The sequence below is a fragment of the Cibotium barometz genome, chromosome 42, assembly GCF_041138505.1.
Source record: "Cibotium barometz isolate CiBa-2024 chromosome 42, ASM4113850v1, whole genome shotgun sequence".
Lineage (NCBI taxonomy): Eukaryota > Viridiplantae > Streptophyta > Polypodiopsida > Cyatheales > Cibotiaceae > Cibotium > Cibotium barometz.
Window position 1 is genome coordinate 3062006 of NC_141087.1, and position 24493 is coordinate 3086498.

A 24493-nucleotide genomic window follows, 5' to 3' on the forward strand; every position below is an offset into this window, starting at 1 on the left:
TTTCGATATAAGCAATTGAGATACGCCAAAGGCTAGTTGCAATGGAAAGGTATACAGATGGTAATTTTCTCTCTTGGCTTTCAGAAGATTATGCTTATTTCTTGTTTGTAGAAATTTTAAGATTTGTCCTGTAAAGCTATTCACAATACTTTGATGTGAATCTCTGATGCCATCTCTATTGACGTGAATACCTCTCTCTCTCTATCTCTCTCTCTCTATATATATATATATATATATATATATATATATATATATATATATATATATAATAGTGAATCTCTGATGCCATCTCTATTGACGTGAATACCTCTCTCTCTATATATATATATATATATACCTCTCTCTCTCTCTCTCTCTCTCTCTATCTCTCTCTCTCTCTCTCTCTATATATATATATATATATATATATATATATATATATAATAGTGAATCTCTGATGCCATCTCTATTGACGTGAATACCTCTCTCTCTCTCTCTCTCTCTCTCTCTCTCTATATATATATATATATATATATATATATATATATATACACTATCCACTTAAGACCAGCCTTCATATCACCGTGCCCTGGGAAGGCTTGGCAACATACTTGCTCATGCACCTACTACACGCAATTTTGCAGAAAACAATTACGCTTGCAATTACTTTTAGTGTCTTGCACACTTTCTCCACAAGTGACACAATAAAGAACACTCCTATACTTCCCTTTCATGTACAATGAACCTACTGTGCTTTGACACAAACATCAATATTTATTTTCCTGTCTTTGCTTATAGCAATACCTTTACAAATGATCCATGTGCCTTGCATGCGCTTCACTTCAGATTAGCTGTGCCAACCACTCAGAAAAAGGAAAGAAACTAGCCGACATAATTTCGCTGGTCCTCAGAACTAAGTCATTTGTTACGTGGCGGAATGAAGCAAACGGTAACTGACCAGCCAGTACAGGAAGTACTAAAACCATGATAATGTGAAAAGAAAGCCTCCTAAACCAAAATGGGATCCCGAATTTTGATCTGGTACTCGAAGGTGAACCATGTAGTAGGCTGTAAAAATAAGGGGTGAAACAGTTGGTGAGTGCATGCAGCATGCAGAACATTTCCCATGGAACCAACCATCGGATTCCACTGCCACCTAAGCTGTCCACAGATATCTTTCCTAAAAAGCCACATAATCCCCCAAGTATGATAACGAGTATTGTTGCTGGCATTGACTGACTGGAGCTTGTCACACTCCGCCGAAGAAGTGATGAAGCTACCACTGCAACGACGGCCGATCCAATCAGGATACGCCCTGTCACAGTGATGTGGCACACAAAAGCCTGAAGCTTCCCTGCCAGTGAATCGAGAGAGTTGTAGAGCCAATCAATATGAAACATCGATGACCGGCGTGGTTCCTGCAATATAAAACAACATAATCATAGATAAGTGGCATGATCTTTTGAATAAACACTTCCATTGTGAAATCTAAGCAGTGCTTTCATGTAAAGGGCCTTAAAGCAAAGTTCTGTGTACCTACCTTGACTGAAGGCTGGCATGTTGAAACTAGATCATTCAGCAGCACAAAGGAGTATTTCCGCACACCATATATCAGTGATACCAGCATGACAAACAGCCCCGCAACCAACTCATCTGCACATGTGCTGCTGAAGCTAACATATGCAGCATTCGCCCTCTGTTCGAGAACTGTGCTTTTCTTGAAGTTTGATTCTGACCGATTTAGCTCTATGTTCTCTCGCATGAGATCATTGGATGCAGATGTCAGTAGTATTTTCTCTTCTTCTAAAATATGTTGCTTTATTAAATGTGCCACCTCAACAGATTTAATATGATTGTGCTGCTCTTGTGCTCGAACATACCTCTCAAAAATATTAAGGAATGCCTTTTCAAAATCAGAATGGGCCGCTCCATAAGAATGGCCCACCAAAGCAATGGCATCCAGTGTCCCAACTGTGTTTGACTGCATAATGCTAGACACCTCTTCACAAATACTGCTAGCATTGTCAACCTGGTAATCTAGCTCTGCCACAGCTTCTTTGCCTATCACTTTCACTTCACTATTGATGAAGGAAGTTTGCTCAAGATCAACTTCATTGCACAACCTAGGAGTCCCCTGTATCTTCTCCTCCTCAGATTTTACTTGTCGGTGTTCAACACTTCTATAGCCAACAGCTTGTTCTGCATGTGAAGAGTTATAATTATGGACCGCAGATGTAACAAGAGCACCATTCTGCTCACTTACAATAGCATTTTCCACGGTGCGACAAGTATCTCTATTTGCCAATTTGTGAACTCTTCCAGTAGAATAAGACTCCCCATGATCAGCCAATACATTAAAATTTCCAAGATTCTCTAACACAACATCCACAGCAGGGGAACTCCTCGACTCAGATTTGTCTTGCTTACTGTCATGGGTAGAAAAGTGGCGAGGCACCTCACATTTAACCTGCTCACTATCATTCGAGGGGTCTGTGCTCACAGCATGATTCATTAGCTCATTTAGTTTGGTGCTTGAACTGTGTTTCTCAGTAGCATAGCTGCATGAATGTTTCAGATTAGAGGACTCGCCATGCTCACTTTGTGGGTGCATGGAATTCATCTCCCTTGAACCTTCATATGCAGCTCCCAGATATTCTGAACATGCTTGGTGAATCCTGTAGATTGTCATATATGTACTTTTAAATGAAGTCATTAAATCCTCTACAAGTCCTGAACATCCAACACCTCTGCCAACCTGCACGGAGAAAAGAAACCACTAACAATGCTCTCTCTCTCTCTCTCTCTCTCTCTCTCTCTCTCTCTCTCACACACACACACTCACAGACAAGACCCAGCAATAGTTCCAGCTTCTCTCTCTCTCTCTCTCTCTCTCTCTCTCTCTCTCTCGCGCGCGCTACTCCCTGCCTGTGGGAAGCGCTGCAGAGTAATCTCGAGGAATGGCTCCGAGTCTCCAAGAGAAGCTCGAGGCCCTCCAGACGGCAATGAAGGCACTAATCAAGGAGAACAAGAAGACATCCGATTCCAACCTCAATGAGGTGGAGAACAAATTATACCGGCACATCATGGCCCTCGAAGCACGGGTCACGGACCTTGAACAAGGGAACACGGCACTCAAGGAGAAGGTGAGTGCATTCAAAGTGGAACTGGTAGCCGTCAAGAACACCGAGAAGGAAGAAGGGGAGATCAATGACAACACTCTCATGGCCATCAAAGAGGAGATCTCCAAGGAGATCACAAAGGACATGGAGGGAAAACTCGAAGCCAAGCAGTCACGATGGGTTGAAGTGGTGAAGAAGAACATCCGTAAAGAAGTGAGGGAGGAGACTCAAAGGGAAGAACACCAAATCATTCACACCACCATTGAGGAGGAGAAGATGAGGCAGGCCCGCCGCCTCAACATTCGAGTCACAAGTATAGCCGAGACACCCGACTCCACTCCCGAGAAAGATGGAAAGCTTCTATGCACGAAGCTCGGCTACAGGGAAGAGGACCCTCTCCCCTTCACCAAAGAATGGAGAGCCGGGAAAGACTCAACACGCAAGCGAGCCCTCATCCTACAGTTTGCAGGAGAGACGGAGAGGGTCACCTTCATGAGGAAGAGGGTGATTCTACGAGGATTACAGGGAGATCCCATCTATTTGGATGACGACCTTACAAGGATGCAGATAGAACACAGGAAAACATGCATGCCGAGAGTCCTACAGGCCCAGAAAGAGGTCAAGAGAGCATTCTATCGCGATGGCCATGTCATCATCGATGGCAAGGCCACCTATTAGCGCCAGGCGGCCTATGGGACATCGACTATGGAGGATCCAGATTCACAGATACACAGCAGTTTGGAACTGCAATGGAGCACTTTGGACACATCCTGGGAGGATGGAGGAGGTCATGGAGGGACGGGACATCATACTACTTACAGAGATGCACCAGAGCCCAGAGAGGGGGCTACCCAAAGTAGAGGGCTATCAATGGGAGTTTACATACAGGGGGACCACACGACAGAGCACATCGAGAGGATCTGGAGGTATAGCGGTACTCTTCAAGCGAGAGCTACAAGAGCGCCTACAGGTGGTAGCACGTGACCAGGATGCTAGATACATGTGGATCAGAATGCAGCTCTCGACAGACAGGGTGTTATACATTGCTTTATGCTACTTCTCTCCTAGAGGATCGAGATATGCCATGACAGCAAAGGAGGAGAGTAGAGGGGAGGAGGAGGACACAGGGCCATTAGGAGAGTCACCATATGCAGCCCTTTCAGATGAGATCATACACTACTCCAACCAAGGGGAAGTCCTCCTTATGGGGGACTTCAATGCATGGACACAGAGCCGACAGTGCGACATTTATGATTTCGAGCACCCCGAGGTGATGCACACACTAGAGGTGGAGGACACCGGAGCTTGCAGGGTGTCAGAGGACATGGGGCCGGATAACACCAGATATGGTCATCACTTACTTGAGCTGGGAGCCCGACACCATCTCGTTATTTATAACGGGATGAGACAGTGGCAGGATTTAGGAGCACTGACATGCTTTCCACGATCAGGGGGGGTAGCACAGTGGACTACATCATGGGGTCCACGGAGACCACACAGACAGTGACATCTTTCACCATCCCCCCGTCCTATTGGTGCGGATCACACGTACCTCTTACTGTCACTGGCGAGCTCCACACTAGCACCCACACAGCCCACACAGGCATCGCATACAACTTTCTACTTCACCCATGACTTGGCAGACATATATGAGCATCATGTATATGACGGGCTACTCCAGATGGATCCCCTGTCACCTCTAGACACACTCACCACCCAGCAGTCATCTCTACTACATAAGGCCGCCACCCGCACACAGAGATCTGGGAGCATGCCCCAGAATCGGTGGTATGATGATCAGTGCAGAGAGCTATATAGATACCTCTGTGCCCAAAGAGCATTGGGGACCATTACACAGAGACAGGCGAGCCGATAAATGAGGACCCTCACACGCCGTAAGAGGCGTGCATATGAGGAGGCACAGTACTAGGATATATACCACCTACTCATGAGCAGAGATGCAACCACTGCATGGCGCAGGATGAGAGAGCCTCCCCCTCGCACCCCGATTGAGGATCCACACACATGGCACACATATGCAAAGAGCCTCTACCATATCCCTCAGCAAGCTGCCATACCACAACCACAAGAGTCCCGCCCTACCACCTCTTCTTTCTTTACCGCCTTGATGGTAGAGAGAGCTATCCGCCGGTTACACCATGGGAGATCGGCTGACCACACATGTATACATAGTGAGCATCTCCACAAAGCGGGAGACATGCTAGACCTCAGCAACTACAGGACTATCATGATTGGTCATACATTGGCCAAAATTTATGGCGCAATGCTCGAGGCAGAGTTAAGCTCATATGCAGAGAAGGAGGGACTGCGAGCACCAAGGCAGGCTGGATTCCGACGAGCTTTCTCCACTGTTGACCATATATTCACTCTGAATGTTTGATTGACCAGGCTAGGGCGCGGGAGAAGAGATTATCCTGCTGCTTTGTGGATTTCCGCAAAGCATTTGACACGGTGCCACGAGAGACTCTTCCAACGCCTACAATCATTGGGGATCCCATTAGAGATGGTTTGGGGCATCTATGCTTTATATGAGCAGGTCCTCGGGCGCATACGATGCCACGGGGAGCTATCTGATGTTACTGCTAGCACCATAGGTGTGAAGCAAGGATGCCCACTCTCTCCTACACTATTTGGGCTATACATCGATGAGGTGGCTGGCTTCATTGGTCACAGTGGTGGGGACGGGGTAGACATCTCAGGTACCACAGTTCACATTATGCTATATGCAAATGATATTATTTTGGTCTCTGAGTCGCGGATGGGACTTCAGCACCATCTCATGCACTCAACAACTTCTGCACACAGAGGAGGCTTACAGTGAACCGTGGGAAAACCAAGGCCATGATTTTCAACACCTCAGGGCCGGTTCGACGACAGGCCATCTTCACACTAGCAGGAGGACAGGTAGAGGTGGTAGACTCATATGTGTACCTGGGAATTACATTTACGACTCCGCCAGGAAGATTTACTATGGCCCAGGCAGCCAAGGATAGACTCACACGAGGGTATGTAGCTCTGGCCATGCTAGAGAGAGAGTGTCACCAGGCACACTTCCAAGAGCCCCGCACGAAGGGGTGGTTGTTTGACACACTAGTCACCCCTGCTTTGATGTATGCTGCAACAGTATGGGCACCTGGTGTCATGTGCACAGTGTGTATCTACCGTGTGCTACACGCACACAAGACTAGCTTCGAGGTTGGGGAAGCTTGGAGCTAGGCAGGCTGATTGGCGAGCTGAGTTAGGGATAGACTAACGATCGGGCACCCAAGTATGGACGGGCGGACGCCCAAGTGTGGACGGCCGATGACCGGCCAAGAGCCTATAAAAGGGTGGCCAAGGTTAGTCATTAGTTATATAGCATCTCGCGAGTCTTTGTGAGAGCTCTATGGTCAAGAGCCTGGATCTAGTGCAGACGTGCACCTGCTTTATGGAGCCGAGGCCGGCAGCAGTCTCGAGGCCCGCAAGGGTAGCTTTGTGGCGATATGGGACGTCACGAGGTAGAGATTGGTCGGTACGTCCATCTAGTTAGCTCAGCTCGTGGCTCCGTGGGGACAGCCAAGACTTGTGGGCTTGCCCACGGCTGTCAAGGTTGGGAGGTGAGTCAGGCCTGCACCCCCTTCATGTTTGTTCGTTTGTTTGCAGGTTTCAAGTCTTATAGCAAGAACGTTCTACAAGGAGACCTAATTAATAAACCATAAATTCAACATTAAGATTAGTTCAAGTTCAATCAATAACTTAAATAAAATTTCTAGATAGAGAAAATTTGTGTCGAAATTTAAGTCTCAGAGGAAACTGGCCACTCCGCCTCAAACTTCTATTCTGAAAGGAAGTGATGTATGGAATTAATCTGGTGGTATGGGACATCAGATTGGTTTCATATACTTACTCCAGATACATTTATGTCTTCTATCTTTTACCATCCTATGTGTGTATGTGCAACGTGCCTATGTGGTATGGAACACTTAGACTCGTCTTACATATATTCATTTGATTGGTTCATTACATATGCATTGTGTAGATCTAGTCTTCCACACCAATCATGAAGTCATCCTCTCATGCGTTTATTATGCAAATGTATATCGGGGGCGCTCGTATATGGCATGCTTTTGGGCCTCCACTATTTGTTTCAGTTGGTTTGTATGTAGGGGTGATTCCCGAGTTACTTACGCTTGGCAAACATGTGTGTAGCTGTTATTTGATCCTATGGAAATTTGACAGTGGTATCAGAGCAAGCCTCGTGAACGAGCAAGTCGGTAGGTAGAGAAAAGAGGTCGAAGAAAAGAAATGAGTTCGAGAAGCTTCCTGTTTTTTCTATGCATACTGTTATTTTTCACATTCAGTATGTTGTTTTTTCATCGTAGGAGCCCGTGATGATGGAGGTTTTGGTCTAGTTGGATTGTTTGCTTTACAAAGAAGGCTGGATGCGTTTTTGCAACTGTGTGAACAGTTATGAGAGAGAAAATGGAAAAGCCTGTCGGCTGTTTGTAAGAGAGAGAGAGAGAGAGAGAGCCTGTGTGGCTGTATCGCCTGTGGGATTGGAGCGTACAAGTGGCTGCGCATAAGTCACTGTGTGGCGCCTGAGTGGTTGCGCACCACACGTAAGCGAAGTAGGCAAGCGGGCGGTACACGCAACCTTTATGACTATCACACGCACGCAGGCGACTGGTACGCGTAGGCGGGCTTACACGTGGTGCTCGCAGTCGGTCAGGTGCAGGCGCAGGCGAGTCAATATGTGCACAGACCGATTGAAGCGGACACGCTACAGGGAAACGTGAAAGCAAAGTCACCGGGTGGTAAGTTTTTTTTAGCTTTTTATTTTTATTTTGTTTAAACAAAACAAAAACTCCACGCGATGCTTTCATTGTTTTGAACCTGCATTGAAGGGTTTTAATAAACCCACACCTTGTTTTATGTGTTTTTTTACATTAAAAAAACCTACATACATACATACATACATACATATATATATATATATATATATATATATTCTTTTTTTCTTTTAAAAAAAAAATACAAAAGCAAAAGCTAAGTTAGCTTTTGGGGAAGCCTATATATTCCCCTTAAGCGTGCTTCTTGCCACACATCTCTCAAGTTCTCAAGCTCTCAAGCTCTTAAGTTCTCTAGCACTCTTATTTGTGCAAGATCAACCTTTTCTCTCACCTTACCCTCTTCAAGATGTCGACCCAGGAATCCGAGTTGGATCCCCTTATCGAACGTGAAGACCTGCCAACTACGAAAGACACCGGTGCCGATCTTTTCGATGATTATGTGTCAAAATCAGATTTCCAAGAATTTAAAGTTGGTCTCGAAGCTTCTTCCTTGGAACGTTAAGCACAAATCGCCGCGCAGATGCAAGCTTTGCAAAACTCCATCTCTTTGTTGACCACTACCCTATCTACTCTTTCGGGTATGGATACCTTGGCATCTGCTTTAGGCCCCAATATTACTCCGGAACAGTTTGGGGGCGAGCAAAAGCAGCGTACCAAGGAGATAGTGAACACTTGGCTACATAAGTGGCAAGTCCATTTTCAGTTTGTCACATGCACTCTGCACTAAGTGCATGGTGACAAACTGGCTCATCATCAACAGTGCAACATTTGTACAGTATTAGATCCCTGTAGGATGATAATTGTCATACGCCGTGACCCCGTTGTACATCCTCAGTCCAGGATAAGTCAAGCACGAGCTACATAGGTCATTCCTCGGCCTTAGCGGGTCAGTCAGTCAAGTCCCTTAACCCACTTGGAGAGAATCATTCATGCATGTAGAGTCAGTAGAAGCCTTAGGGTTTGCATCAGAAAGCACTCTGCATCTTGCATAATATGCATTCATATGCATGTGCATCATTTAGAACATCCGAGAAATCTTAGGGAATTTACTAGGATTTATCTGGTATTTTTTCCATAATTTATGGTATTTATTTAGCATTTAATGTCATTTATAAACATAAACTTTATTAAATAAATGACTTGACCAGCCCCTATCTAGTATAAATAGGCTTGCATAGAGCTTAGTTTACAGGACTAGTCACTCTCTCCCACTTTTTGGGCTATACGATGAGAACTCACGTTTTATCAACAGATTGAGAGGTGCAGGATCACGGCTAGCTAGACAATAATGTCACCAGCTCCGACATTTCCTAGTATGAAAGGGGTCTGGTGGACTCCAGGAAGTCTAAATATTTGGAAAGTACAAGCTTTGGGAATGGGAGATTATCCAATACAAAAGATCTAGCGCCTGAAGTTTGGTCTAAGCACTGGAGATGGTTTCTTGGACACAAAAGTGGGCATTAGAGCTCAAGTGTCAAGTGGAAAGCATGTATGGCGAGCTCCCAAGCATTTGGGTGAGATCTAGTATTGAAACATGGTTCTACATGGTGCTCACATACATTTCTAATAAGGTGGGATACAAAGGATCACCTTCCTAAAATCTAGGAGGGTTAATATTTTTGGACAACCTCCAATGGAAATTCCGTTTATGTCATTACATCCGTAAGCTAAGCGAATGGGGAGACTTGTTGAAGCACCTTTGACAAAACGCCTATGAGTTGAGATATTTTTAGAGATGAAGTTTAAGGGCGGTAACCACCTCTTAAATTGAAACGTGGCACGACAGTGGATCAAAGTAAGACAAGGGGCCTCACACTTGTCACCTCAGCCCGCTTGTCATTATAGCTTTTACTTGCCATTCTAGCTCATGAAAGCCCCAAATCTATAAATTGGAACTCTCTCTCTTCATTTGCAGGCTCTATTGCTGCAAACTAGCCTCTATCATGTCAGCAACTCTTCTCTATTCTTGGTGGTTCTTTACTCCAAGGTTATGGCTCTCTACCATCGCTAGAGGCAGAGCACAAAACTTAACAAAGCTAAAAACTTGAAAATTGCACATGTACACCATCACCATTCTTCTCCCCTGGCATCTCGCATCTAACCTATAATTCACGCCGCTAGGTGTGAGCACGTATTGGACACCGTCTCTTAGCACTTAATGAAATGGACACAGCACAAAACTTAACAAAGCTAAAAACTGAAAATTGCACATGTACACCACATTGGGGCCAAAGCCCGGGCTGACCTCCCCCCCTTAGAAGTATATTATTAGAGTATTTTATTTGTACAATGTTCCACAGGCTATGATAGCTAGATTTGCCATAAACAAAGAAATGAATACAAATACCAAAAAGTGTTCGTCGGAGAAGAATTCGGACGACGAAGACTTTCAAAATTCCCCATCACTCACTGGAGAGAATCAAACGCGTCCCTATTATTCCGGGTCTACACATGACACCGGTGTGCCAGTACTAGCGCCTAGCTTGCCCTCTCACAATGCAGGAATGCTGAAAATGGAGAACTCGCACCGGTGGACACTGCAAGGCACGATTTCAAGCAGTGGTGATGTTGATGATGAATTTATGTCGCATAAACTTCAAAGGATTTGTTGTGAGCTGGTCAAGCCATTCTGGGGGCTGGTTGTGCTGATTTAAGGCTGTTTTGGGCATCCATAGTGCCTGCTTGTGCCTATGGGGGGCAGCTCACGGAAGCCGAACAGCAGCAAAACCAGCCGTTGATGATGGCGTGGCGCCCACATGGCCACCCTAATGAAGTAGCCAGAAAGCCAACGCAGAGGGAGTAGCTGGACAGTTTTATAATGCCGATCACACATATGTGCTCGAATTTGCAAAAGGGTGAGTGTAGCACCTACAATGAGCAAAAACGATGGAGAGGCAGGCGTGCTAGAAAGCAACAATTTGCTTGCAAAGAAGATAAAAATGAATCGTGCATGGATTATTAGTTGCCCACACCAAAATTTGAACCCATGGGTTGTCACCCCTCACTTATGGGGTGCCCACCCCACACATTGTGACCACTAGGGTGCCCAAACTGGGTGCCCACTAAGTTGGGCCCCGAACACTTCATAAAAACATCCACCCATTTTTAAATGAATGTGAACCTGCAAAGGTGATAAACATTACAAAGCATTTTATAAACTAATACAAGAGTTTTTGAGTGCGCACCACTTGTTCACAAGCCACAAAACACATCAGAATACATGGCAATCGCATCTTTCACAAGTAGGCCCATGAACTGAACATTCATAGCAAGCAAACACACGAAAACAATTCACGTGAAAACAATTTCAAGCATGCAAACATCTGTGCATGTGCACTTTATGAGCAGATCTCTTGGATATGGAAGAAGTATAGCACTAGCATTTTCGGGCACAAACCTAGCACATCAGAAAGTGTGGAACTAGGATCTCACACACTCAGATCCACACACTCGCCATAAACAAGCACGAGAAACTCGGATTCCGGACACTCAAATCCACAAACTGGCTATAAACAGGCACAAGAAACTCGGATCCCGAACACTCCAATCCACAAACAAGCCATAGACAAGCGCGAAAAACTGGGGGTGGCCAAATGGTGACATCCCCCTTCCCGGCTTTTAAACAATTGTCCTCAACTGAAAAGTGTCGAGGTACGCCGGAAGAAGCTATGGATAGTCAAAGAAGTATTCTTCATCAACCCACTTTTCATCAATCGGAAGATAGTTTTTAAATTTCACAAGGAATCGCTTGGAAAGCTTGCCTCAAGCTAGCCAGGCCTCTCTCTTGAACCTCCGGGGGAAGCTGGCTGTATGCAAGCCAATCTCCAAGGGACCTAGCAGGTCCTATGGTCGACGCTCCCCATGATACATGGGGTCGGCCCCCGACATATGGCCACTGGGTAAACGGATCAAGGGTGATCAGGGGCTACTGAAGACGCTCCTCCGAGGCTACCGAAGCTAATTGCCTAAGGGCCGGCCTTAGGTGATGCCAAGCTCGGAGTAGGCTGGCGGCAAATTTGTCCTCGAAAGCTGGGCTAAATCCACGGGCTTGCATCTCTGTGAAGATCCATCTGGTGCTCTGCGGCCAAGGCCCCCCCAGGCTCGGAGTACGGACTGAAATCCAGGCCAAGGGGAAGTCCTTTCAAGGCTCACCACCTAGAAGGAATCCTCTAACGATCAACTTGCCCAGCAAGGCGTGACTCTGAATGCCGGGGTCAATGATTCCTAGGCCCTCTCTGCGTCGCGACTGAATGATCACTCTCCAAGCTACCTTGGCCCGGGCAAGCCTCCCATAATTGCCGGCCCACAAGAAGTTCCGGATTAACCATTGTACCTGACCAATGCATGCTCAAGACTTTCCTCAAGTATAAATCTCGAACCTCTCCCTTCTCATCATTGTTGAAGATTGGAACCTCTCTTGTAGCACCTGGAGCTATCATCAAAGCTTGAATAATATCTTCTCCATCATCATCATCAAGCTCGTGGAAGTGAGCGAGAAGATCATCATCATCAACAACGCCAACGCCATTGGTTTACCCCTCCTAGAAGCGCCGCTTGCGCCAGCCCTACTACCGCCTGACTCCAATTGCATGGTTGCTGCCTCCAAAGCCAACCGCCTGGTCACAGCTGCCCGTGTACCGCCTTTTGCCAAGGACAACCAGCCAACGCCTTGCGCCATGATTTGTTGTGCCTTCTGCCCAATACCAGCCACTTGCAGCCAGTGTTATGCATGTCCCAGCCCCCCCTGTGTCACCATTTGGCCACCCAATTGGTCCACCCGTGCTTTCTCATTATGTATGTAGATTGGACTAGCGTCCATGGCAGTTGCATATGCCAGGGATTGATGTCACTCAGGTGATACTGTGGACTTGACTTTCCGTTGGGACTTGTGTCTGTGTGTACATGGCCGGAAATGCCTTGAGGATTGGTGTTCCATTGGGTCTAGTACCTCGTGCACTTGCCAAGGGCATGTCTATTTTGGTATAGTTTCATGAACGGGGATTGTCCATATCAATGCTGCATTGCATAGTATCTTTATGGCAATTGAAATTGCATGTTGTTTTCATACTGGCTTGACCAATGTGTAGTTTCATGTAAGGGGACGCCCGCCCGTGAAGTTTGAACCATGCGTGTGAAATTGTCTGCTGACATGGTTATGTGACATGTGACAGGTGGTAAGTATTGGTCATAAAATACACACACCATTAAGTTTTAGGCGACCAAAACTCACTTGTAAGTTATAACCAGCCCTGTGTTCGTACACACTGATGTCTCGAGGTGGACAAAACCCAATGCCCACCACCCAGACCTTATCCCCTTTGTAAAGGGAGCAACCAGCCATGTGTCCGTTCTAGCTTGCACCACAAGGCACTTGTCCTCTCTACTTGACACCTAGAGTGGACAATTCACCATCTCTCTCTAGAAGTAGACGCCTCCTTCATGAGGCCTCTTTGGCAGTATTTTTACACTTTTCTCCTTCCCAACTCCATATCCAAGCTTGCTAGTGTGTTTTCCAAGCTTCCAAGAGTGTTTCCAAGTGGTGTTCACTCTCCCACACACTCCCAATGACTGAAATTCAGCAAAACAGCTCTTATTTTTGCTCTAATTTCTGGTCTTTGCTGAAAACCCTAATTTCAGCCTTCCTTTCTCAAGTTGAACCATAGGGAAAGGGAATGCTTTCCCAAGCTTCCCTTCATCCTCTTGAAGACTCTTGTCACGAAGGATCGCGACAAATCGAAGATTTCAACACTCCAAACGCTTCCATCACGAAGACTTCCACTGTCATCGACTCTACTTGCAATTGGTAAGCTTTGATGCTTAAATATGGAAGCAAAGAGCACAAGGGAGGAACCGGATTCCATGATCACATACCATGTGTAGTGTTCTCTTGTCCTACGTGCTCTTTTGCAGATTGTTGCTACCATGTGTTGGTGGAACAATAGAGAGCAAATGGTAGGGAACATGGGCACTTGAGAGGGTAGTGTTAGTTGCAAGTCTACACCATCAACCCCATTGTTTGCAATACTATATTTGTTGGAAATTATTTCATCCCTAGATGGACTTTCCCATGCATATTCATGCTTGTATCTCGCTCCATATGAAGCCCTGCATTGGCATATCTTAGCAAAGATTATTCAACGTTTTTTCTACCATTTTTGGGTATTTTTTAGGCATTTTATAGCATTTTTTTACTACAGCCATGCTATCGGCCTGCTACGGCTGGCCGACTAGCATACTGAGGTACTATAAAAGGACTGGCTCCCTTTTCCCTCAGAACATCTCATTTTTCAGCTTCTGCAGTGATAGCCAGCATCTACAGGACCTCCCTCGTGCTGCTCCACATGATGTACTACCTTTTCTGGTGATATTCAGCAGTGATCTTCTTTTCTCCTTTATGTTTGCTGTCCATATACAATGTTGTACAGTTCTTGCAGCATTTCTGAGTGGGTATCTCAGCACAGTACCCATTCTTTCATGGTATCAGAGCGGGAAATGTTAGGGTAAAGGCATTATGCCCACCCTTATAGTGTGTACTAGCCCATAAGTTATAGTACATAGTACACTTAGTACTTTTAATGTACTAGGTGCACTATGTGTACTAGTGCAAATATACATGTGTGATAGGGGAGTCACACACTCACATTCCAATGAGTTGACTTATCCCCATATGTCTCTCTCTCTCTCCCTTCTTCTTCTCTGTGTATGTCTCCCACATGAAACCCTAATTCTCCCATTCAACTGGTATCAGAGCCTGCGTGTACTGTACGGACTTGCGTGCTGCATCAGAACCGGTTGCCTGGGTGTGCTGCGTAGACAGAAGCTTGTGTAGGTGCCTTCTACAGTTAGTGCAACAGGGCCAGTAGTCGGTGCTGCAACCACAATGGACGGCGCTCATCCTTGAGGCTAACGTGGAGTTTCTCGTGCGCAGCAGGAGGAGTCGGGCGTACTGGATTTTTGCGCGCAGCTGGAGGAGTCGGGCGTCGTGCGTGACACGCTCCGTTCCAATCGGTAGCTGCAGCTCGTTCCAATTGGTAGCTGCAGCTCGTTCCGGAGCCTGAGGACACGTGCATCCTTTGGAGCTTCCCCGTGGCGCCGTGTAACGCTGGCCACTAGGCGGAGGCTGTGCTGGCGCTTCTGCTGACTGCGCCCTACCCTGCCCCCTTACGCCGGCGCCTGGTAGCCCTAGTTGCCTCGCTTCTACGCGGGCAACTTGTCCTTCGACATCTCACCGTACTGGGCGAAGACGGCTAGGAGGTCGCCTTCTGTGAGAGAAGGACTCTGCCACAGAGGAGAACTGACCAGCGCAACACAGTCCTTGCAGTCGAATAAAGTTGCCTGAGGAACTGCCGTCAGCACGTTTGCTGCCCTTCAATCCTGCTCCCGCCACGTCAACAACTAGTCAGCACTTCAGCAAAGCAGCTAGGAGAAGTCTTGACCTGCAACCTGCAAGACCTACACAGAACAGCAGCAGCAGCATCACCCCCTTTTCCTGCAACAAAAAATCAGAAATTACGAGAAAATTGGATGTCAAAATTTGGGGCTTTTGATGTAATTGTGCCATTGGTGGGCATTCATACATGCTGTATGATGTGAGCAATCTCACATTCGGGCCTAAATTGCAGGAAATTGCAGTGCAGATCAAAGGGCTTTTGTGCCGATTGAGTTGATTTGCATGCAGGCACTGGCATTTGACGCTTTGGGCAATGTGTTGATGCCTATCAAGCACTCAATGTGCCTGTAAATCAAGGGGCTTTTATGTATTGGATGTATATGTGGCCAGGGGGAAGCATTGTGAAGACTCTGGATGCCTTCATGTGCGTTAATGTACCATGTATGATCAGAAATTGATCTTAAATCAAGGGGCTTTTCAAGATTTTATGCTTGTTGAGCTTGGCAAAGCAACAGGCAAGACTTTTATGCCTTGAATCCTCAGAAATCCACTTGCAATCAAGAGGCTTTTTCCCAATTTCTGTTCAGGACTGTTGTATGCAGTGGTGGGGACTGTAAAAGTCTGATTTTCACTCATTTGGACAGCCAAGAGAGCAATTATTGCTGCTGTACTTGCTGGTACAGATTTGGTACAACTTTGTGCAAGTTTTGGCATGGCTGTACATTGATTTGAGTGAGGAAAGGGTTCATTTTCAGCTGCTGTACTTGCCGGTATAGATTTGGTACATCATTCGTGAGCACTTAGTACTGCTGTACAGTACTTTGGAAGGAGAACAGAGCACATTTAAGGTGCTGTCCTAAATCTGCAGCAACCAGATTTTGGTGATTTCATCACATTCAGTGGGAGTAGAGTTGCATTCGTGCTTCCGCAGTGGGAGATAAACTTTGGGAGAACAACTGTGAGCACTTTGTGTGCTTTTGGTGCAGTGTTTACACATCTTGCAGGGAGTCAGGCATTGACTGTGTCAGGTTGCATATTGCTATGGCAATCACAGGTGAGAGCTCTTCATTGCTTCACATCAAGAAGCTTGAAGGCTCACATAATTATGACATTTGGCAAACCCAGTGCTATAATGTGTTGCTCTAGAAGAAGCAGCACAAGCCCATCAAAGAAAGGGGTGTAAAGCCCGCTTCTCTTACTGCTGAAGAATGGGAAGATATGGATGAGCTAGCAAGATCCACCATCATGTTGTCTGTGTCAGACACTTTACTTTTCAGCATACGTGAAGAGAAGACAGCTTGGGGAATGTGGCAAAGATTGCAGGACTTGTATGCCCAGCAAAGTGCCTCAAGCAAAGTGTATTGGTTGAAGAAACTCATAGGTCTTCAAATGAAGGAAGGGGCGTCTATGACAGCCCATCTAAATGAGTTTAATGGTGTTGTCAGCCAGGTAATCAATCAAAAGTTGGCAATGGACGATGAGTTCAAAGCCACCTTTCTCTTATGCACTTTGCCAGAGAGTTGGGACACATTCAGGACAGCCACTAGTGTAACTTGGTTGAAACTTGAACACAATGCTAATCAATACACTTAAATACACTAAGATTTGAAGGACACTTGCTCAAATACAAGAAGTAAATTGCTGAATTGACAAGAGGCACACAATGAGCCGGAACGGCCGACCCCTCCCTTTAAGTAAATTGTATTACTATTGTAGAAATTCAATACATAGTTTCACGGGCATCCATTGCCAAATCCTCCATGCCAATGCATATGAAATTCAGCATTTAGAAAACAATGGTATGTCGATGTAGATCACCAAGGAGCTGCCTTGATGCCCGGCCCGACTTCAGTGCCCATATTCTCTACCATTGGCTCTATGTTCTACCAAGCAAGGTAGTAACATCTTTAAGAGCACATAGGACAAGAGAAATACTACACATGACGGCTAAACAAGGAGTCCTGCTCTTCTATGAAGACTGGTAAGGTAATTGGACAATGTATTGTCATTACTACATAGGACAAGAGAAATACTACACATGACGGCTAAACAAGGAGTCCTGCCCTTCTACTGAGTAAGTAATGACAATACATTGTCCAATTACCTTACCAGTCTTCATAGAAGTTGTTGCAAGCGGAAGCCTTCGCGTTGGAAGCTTTAGAAGTGTTCATATCTTCGATTTGCCGCAATCCTTCGCGACAAAAGTCTTCAAGAGGATGAAGGGAACCTTGGGAAAGCTTCCCCTATGGTTCAACTTGAGAAAGGAAGGCTGAAATTAGGGTTTTCAGCAAAAAGACCAAAAATTACAGCAAAAATGAGAGCTGTTTTGCTGAATTTCAGTCATTGGGAGTGAGTAGGAGAGTGATTAGCACTTGGAAATACTCTTGGAAGCTTTGAAAACACCCTAGCAAGTTGGGTATGGCTATGGAGAGCTTGGAAATGGAGAGAAATGGTGGAAAAACAGAGTTTTCAGCCTCCAAAAATCCTCATGAAGAGAAAACACGAATTTCTCTTAATAAGTAAGTGAATTGGGGTCCAATCAGGTGAAGGGACATGGGGAGATGCCCATTTATGAGTAAAATGGGAGGATCAGGTCCTGGACATTGAGTCTTGTCCGCCTCGGGACTTCAGTGAGTGTGAACTTGGAAGAGGTCATAATTTATAAGTGACTTTTGGGCGCCCAAACTTTAATGAAATGGGAACGCACTCACTTATAAATATTGGCTAAGTCCTAAGGGCTATTTGAGCCTAGATCGGGAAATACTTACCACCTGTTCACATGCCACACAACCATGTCAGCAGACAGTTTCACACGCACGGTTCACGGGCGGGCGTCCCCTTACCCGGAACTACACATAGGTCATGCAGGCATGAAAACAGCATGCAATTTCATTTGCAGGCAAGTACATAAAGATGCTATGCAATGCAGCATTGGCATGAGCAATTTCCGTTCATGAAACCATATAAGACCAGGCGTTTCCAGGCAAGTATACGCAATACCAGACCCAGTGGAAAGCCAATCCTCCAGGCGTTTCCGGGCATGTACACAAAGGCACAAGTCCCAGCGGAAAGCCAAGTCCTCCAGATATTCCGGGCATGATAACATCAAGTCCCAGCGGAATATCATATCCAACTATACAGCATGACACGTGTCAATCACCTGCATAGGCATATTCCATAAGCCATGGACACCAATCCAATATGTACATAGTGTGAAAGCAAGAGTGAACCATTCAGGTGGCCAAACGGTGACATCCCCCCCCCCCCCCCCCCCCGCTTCTAAACAGTTGTCCGCAACTGAAATGCATCCAAATATGTCTGAAGCACATGCGGGCAATCTTTGAAGAACTCTTCATCTACCCATTTAGCATCAATGGGAAGATAGTTCTTAAACTTCACAAGATAACGCCTCACAACTTTGCCTGCAGCAAGCTTGCGTTCCTTGTGATACACAATCTGCTCTGGCTGCAAGATCTCCTCAAGCTCATCCACTTCTGGTAAATCCTCAATGACCATTTCACTGGGCTCCGGCCCTACATACTTTCGAAGGAGACTCACATGAAAAGCATTGTGTATGTGCCAATGACTAGGTAATGCCAATCTGAAAGCCACTTCATTGATCTTCTCGATCACTCGAAAAGGCCCATAGTACTTGGTTGCAAGCTTAGGATATGCACCCTCTTTGCCAGGCCTCTTTGCAAGTCTTGCTTTCTCAAATTTCAGCAATACCCAATCATTCTCTTTAACATCCAATTGCCTTCTATGCTTGTCGGCAGCCTTTTTATGCTTGTCTTGTGACCTTGCAATGGCTGTCCACACCTGAGCAAAAGCAATATCCAAGTCTCTTACATACTCATCAGCTGCAAATATCTCATCCTTTGTGCGAAGGATGGGTGGCAAAACCACCTTACCATAAACAATCTCAAACGGGGCCTTTCCCGTAGATGCATGCACTGTGTTGTTGTATGCAAATTCCACAAGCGGTAAGTACTTCTCCCAAGAAGACTTCTGATCCGCCACATAACATTTCAAGAGATCCAACACAGCTGAATTTGCAGCTTCACTTTGCCCATCCGTTTGAAGGTGATAAGCTGATGAGAAGTCCAATTTGGTGCCCATATTATCAAATAAGGCCCGCCAAAAGAGACTTGTAGTCCTGGGATCTCTATCCCCCACAATGGACTTCGGCATTCCATGATGTTTGAACACTTGTGCAAGATATATTTTAACCATATGCTCAGCTTTGATGGTCTTTTTGACCGGCAAGAAATGAGCTTGCTTGCTAAACCTGTCCACCATTGTCCAAATTGCATCATTACCCTGTTGGGTACGTGGCAAGTCCATAATGAAATCCATTGTAATACTTTCCCATGGCTGCATGGGAATAGGCAATGGCTGAAGCAAACCTGGTGCCTTTTGCCTATCAAATTTGACCTTTTGACAAGTGATACATGCACGTACATGTGCCTCTATGTCCTTCCGCATACCTGGCCAAAAGAAATACCGCTCAATCATGTGCGTAGTAGGCATTATGCCTCTATGACCAGCATATGGAGGAGCATGGCACTCATCCAAAACCTTTTGCCTCATGTCAGAGACCACACATAGGCAATTATCTTTCATGAGATAACCCTCTTTGATCACATATGAGGCATGTGCATGACCAGCCATCAAATCAGCCCAAATAGTGGCAAAATCAGCATCCGTATGATACAAATCACGCATGGTAGACAAGTCCCCATGAGAGGCAACCGAGATAGCTGCTACATACGGCTTTCGTGACAATGCATCGGCCACTACATTCTTCTTTCCTGGGGTGTGCAAGATCTGAAAATGAAACATAGAGAGGAAATTGGCCATCCTCATATGCTTCTCTGATAACTTAGTTTGAGTAAGAAAATACCTCAAACTCTGGTCATCTGTCTTCACAGTGAAATCAGCCCCAAGAAGGTAATGTTTCCATATAGTAAGTGCATGAATTACAGCCAAGAGCTCTTTCTCATAAATGCCAAGAGATAGCTCTGCATCATGCAATCTACGACTCTCATAAGCCACGGCATGTCCCTCTTGATTAAGGACAGTCCCTATGCAATTTCCAGATGCATCACATTCCACACAAAAAGACTTTTGCAAATCCGGAACGATCAACACTGGACCATGAGTAGTTGCATCTTTCAATTTGAGGAATGCATCTCTCTCTACATTAGTCCATTTGAACACGGCCTTCTTCTTTGTCAAATCATGCAAAGGAGAAGCAATCCATGCAAAGTGCCGAATGAACCTGCAGGTAGTAAGAGCATAATCCAAGAAAACTACGGATCTCATGCACCGAACTCAATTCGGGCCAATTCCGAATTGCATCAATCTTTGCAAGATCCATCCGCACTCCATCTTTGGACACAATATGCCCAAGATAATGTATCTCTGACAAGAAGAACTCACTCTTCTTTGCATTTATGAAGAGTTTATGCTTATGGAGCTCTTCAAAAACAATAGCCAAATGAGCTTTATGCTCTTCTTCAGTCTTCGAGAAGACTAGGATGTCATCAAAGAAGACACCTGTAAATTTCCTGTGCCCACGGAATATGCGATCCATCATTCTATTGAATGTAGCCGGGGCATTTGTAAGACCAAAAGGCATAACAAGATACTCATAAAGCCCAAATTTGGAGGCATGCATTTCATTGTCCTTGCCTCTTGTATTAGCATCTCCAACATTCATTGTATGGCTGTCCATAATGTTCTAAGTGTAGAGATAGCTAGTGTTCACGGTGATCGTCTCTCACGATAGAAGTGAAAGAGAACCGTATGCTCTGATACCAATGTAACTTGGTTAAACACAATGCTAATCAATACACTTAAATACACTAAGATTTGAAGGACACTTGCTCAAATACAAGAAGTAAATTGCTGAATTGACAAGAGGCACACAATGAGCCGGAACGGCCGACCCCTCCCTTTGAGTAAATTGTATTACTATTGTAGAAATTCAATACATAGTTTCACGGGCATCCATTGCCAAATCCTCCATGCCAATGCATATGAAATTCAGCATTTAGAAAACAATGGTATGTCGATGTAGATCACCAAGGAGCTGCCTTGATGCCCGGCCCGACTTCAGTGCCCATATTCTCTACCATTGGCTCTATGTTCTACCAAGCAAGGTAGTAACATCTTTAAGAGCACATAGGACAAGAGAAATACTACACATGACGGCTAAACAAGGAGTCCTGCCCTTCTACTTAGTAAGTAATGACAATACATTGTCCAATTACCTTACCAGTCTTCATAGAAGTTGTTGCAAGCGGAAGCCTTCGCGTTGGGAGCTTTAGAAGTGTTGATATCTTCGATTTGCCGCAATCCTTCGCGACAAAAGTCTTCAAGAGGATGAAGGGAACCTTGGGAAAGCTTCCCCTATGGTTCAACTTGAGAAAGGAAGGCTGAATTTAGGGTTTTCAGCAAAAAGACCAGAAATTACAGCAAAAATGAGAGCTGTTTTGCTGAATTTCAGTCATTGGGAGTGAGTAGGAGAGTGATTAGCACTTGGAAACACTCTTGGAAGCTTGGAAAACACCCTAGCAAGTTGGGTATGGCTATAGAGAGCTTGGAAATGGAGAGAAATGGTGGAAAAACAGAGTTTTCAGCCTCCAAAAATCCTCATGAAGAGAAAACACGAATTTCTCTTAATAAGTAAGTGAATTGGGGTCCAATCAGGTGAAGGGACATGGGGAGATGGCCATTTATGAGTAAAAGGGGAGGATCAGGTCCTGGACATTGAGTCTTGTCCGCCTCGGGACTTCAGTGAGTGTGAACTTGGAAGAGGTCATAATTTATAAGTGACTTTTGGGCGCCCAAACTTTAATGAAATGGGAACGCACTCACTTATAAATATTGGCTAAGTCCTAAGGGCTATTTGAGCCTAGATCGGGAAATACTTACCACCTGTTCACATACCACACAATCATGTCAGCAGACAGTTTCACACGCACGGTTCACGGGCGGGCGTCCCCTTACCCGGAACTACACATAGGTCATGCAGGCATGAAAACAGCATGCAATTTCATTTGCAGGCAAGCACATAAAGATGCTATGCAATGCAGCATTGCCATGAGCAATTTCCGTTCATGAAACCATATAAGACCAGGCATTTCCAGGCAAGTATACGCAATACCAGACCCAGTGGAAAGCCAATCCTCCAGGCGTTTCCGGGCATGTACACAAAGGCACAAGTCCCAGCGGAAAGCCAAGTCCTCCAGATATTCCGGGCATGATAACATCAAGTCCCAGCGGAATATCATATCCAACTATACAGCATGACACGTGTCAATCACCTGCATAGGCATATTCCATAAGCCATGGACACCAATCCAATATGTACATAGTGTGAAAGCAAGAGTGAACCATTCAGGTGGCCAAATGGTGACAACTAGCAATTCAAATGCTATGCTGTCATATGCAGATGTGGAGGGTGCTCTTCTTCAAGAGGAGATGAACAGGAAGAACAACTCTATTGGAAAGTCCAATGCAATGAATGCACGTGGGAGATCCCAGCAAAGGGGTAAAAGCCAAGAACGGGGAAGGAGCAAGTCTCGCTCCAAAAAGGACTTGGAATGCCATTATTGTGGCAAGAAGGGACACTTCAAAAAGCAATGCTACAAATGGAAGAATGATCAAAAGGAAAAGGGCAAAGAAAAAGACAAAGACAAAGATGAAGCCAAAGATGCAAAGCCAAAGGGCAAAAGTGGAGTCAAGATTGAAGAAGTCAATGTGTCACATGCAAGTGACAGTGAGGATGAGGTCCTATTCACGTCTTCACTTGATGCCCATTGACTGTGGGGAGCCCTCATGTTATAAGGAGGCTTTACAGAGGACAGACAAGGCTCTTTGGGAGCGTGCCATGAAGTCAGAGATGGATTCTTTGCACAAAAATGGAACATGGAAGTTGGTGCATTTGCCTACAGGCAAGAAGGTTTTGCCATGCAAGTGGGTTTACAGGCTCAAAGTTGCACCTGATGCAAAGCCAAGATACAAAGCCAGGTTAGTGGCTAAGGGCTTCAAGCAAGAATATGGTGTGGACTTTGATGAGATCTTCTCTCCAGTGGTCAAAATGACCACACTTAGAGCTGTATTAGCTTTGGTTGCTCATGATGATCTGGATTTGATTCAGATGGATGTGAAGACTGCTTTTCTTCACGGTGATCTCCATGAGGAGATATATATGCAACAGCCAGAGGGTTATGCAGTGAATGGAAAGGAGAAGCTTGTATGCAAGCTGAAAAAGAGTCTTTATGGGCTCAAACAGGCACCAAGGGAATGGTATCATAAATTTGATACATTCATGAAATCCCAGGATTTCAGGAGAAGTGACATAGATCACTGCTTATACACCAAGAAAGCTTTGGATGGCAGTCTATTGATCCTCATCTTGTATGTTGATGATATGTTGATTGCCGGGAAATCTCGTAAGGAGATGGATGCCTTGAAGAAGAGGCTGCATCAAACCTTTGATATGAAGGATTTGGGTGATGTAAATCACATTTTGGGTATGCGGATACTTCGGGACAGAAATCAGCATGTGTTGTATTTGTCTCAGAAGGAATACATTGGCAAAGTTTTGCAGAGGTTCAATATGGACGGGGGGAAGAAGACTAGTACTCCTTTGCCTCCATATGTGAAACTCAGTGCTATGGACAGCCCACAGTCGGATAGTGACAGGGCTGATATGGCCAAGATTCCGTATGCTTCAGCTTGTGGCAGTCTCATGTATGCCATGGTTGCTACCAGGCCGGACATTGCATTTGCAGTGGGAGTGGTTTCTAGATACATGGCCAAACCTGGCAAGAAGCATTGGGAAGCAGTGAAAGGTGTCATGAGATACCTGAAGGGCACACAGGATATGTGCATATGCTTTGGCAAACAGGATGCATTAGTGCATGGTTGCACGGATTCGGATTATGCCGGTCATCCAGATAACCGAAAGTCTACTACCGGTTATGTGTTTTACATTCACAGGAGGTGCTGTGTCATGGATATCCAGGATACAGAAGTGCACTGCCTTATCTACTACAGAGGCCGAGTATATTGCAGCCACAGAGGCTTGCAAGGAGGCATTATGGCTATCTCGGTTAGTGGTTGATTTGGGTTATACAGGGGAT

At 45.4% G+C, this 24493-nt stretch overlaps 1 protein-coding gene across 3 annotated transcripts in view; it reads right to left on the bottom strand.

Moving 5' to 3' along the window:
• Positions 1-615: 615 nt before the first annotated feature.
• The window catches only part of CPR5 (protein), a 51756-nt gene continuing 27878 nt past the window's right edge, over positions 616-24493 (bottom strand). For 2 of the 3 annotated variants that reach the window (XM_086780605.1, XM_086780607.1), the window contains 2 exons: positions 1520-2734; positions 616-1397 (listed from right to left, as the gene is read on the bottom strand). In XM_086780605.1, the coding sequence (XP_086636731.1) occupies positions 822-1397; positions 1520-2734 (1791 nt within the window). In that variant the 3' untranslated portion in view covers positions 616-821. The remainder of the gene's footprint in view (positions 1398-1519; positions 2735-24493) is intronic. The other variant, XM_086780606.1, reaches the window with a different exon arrangement.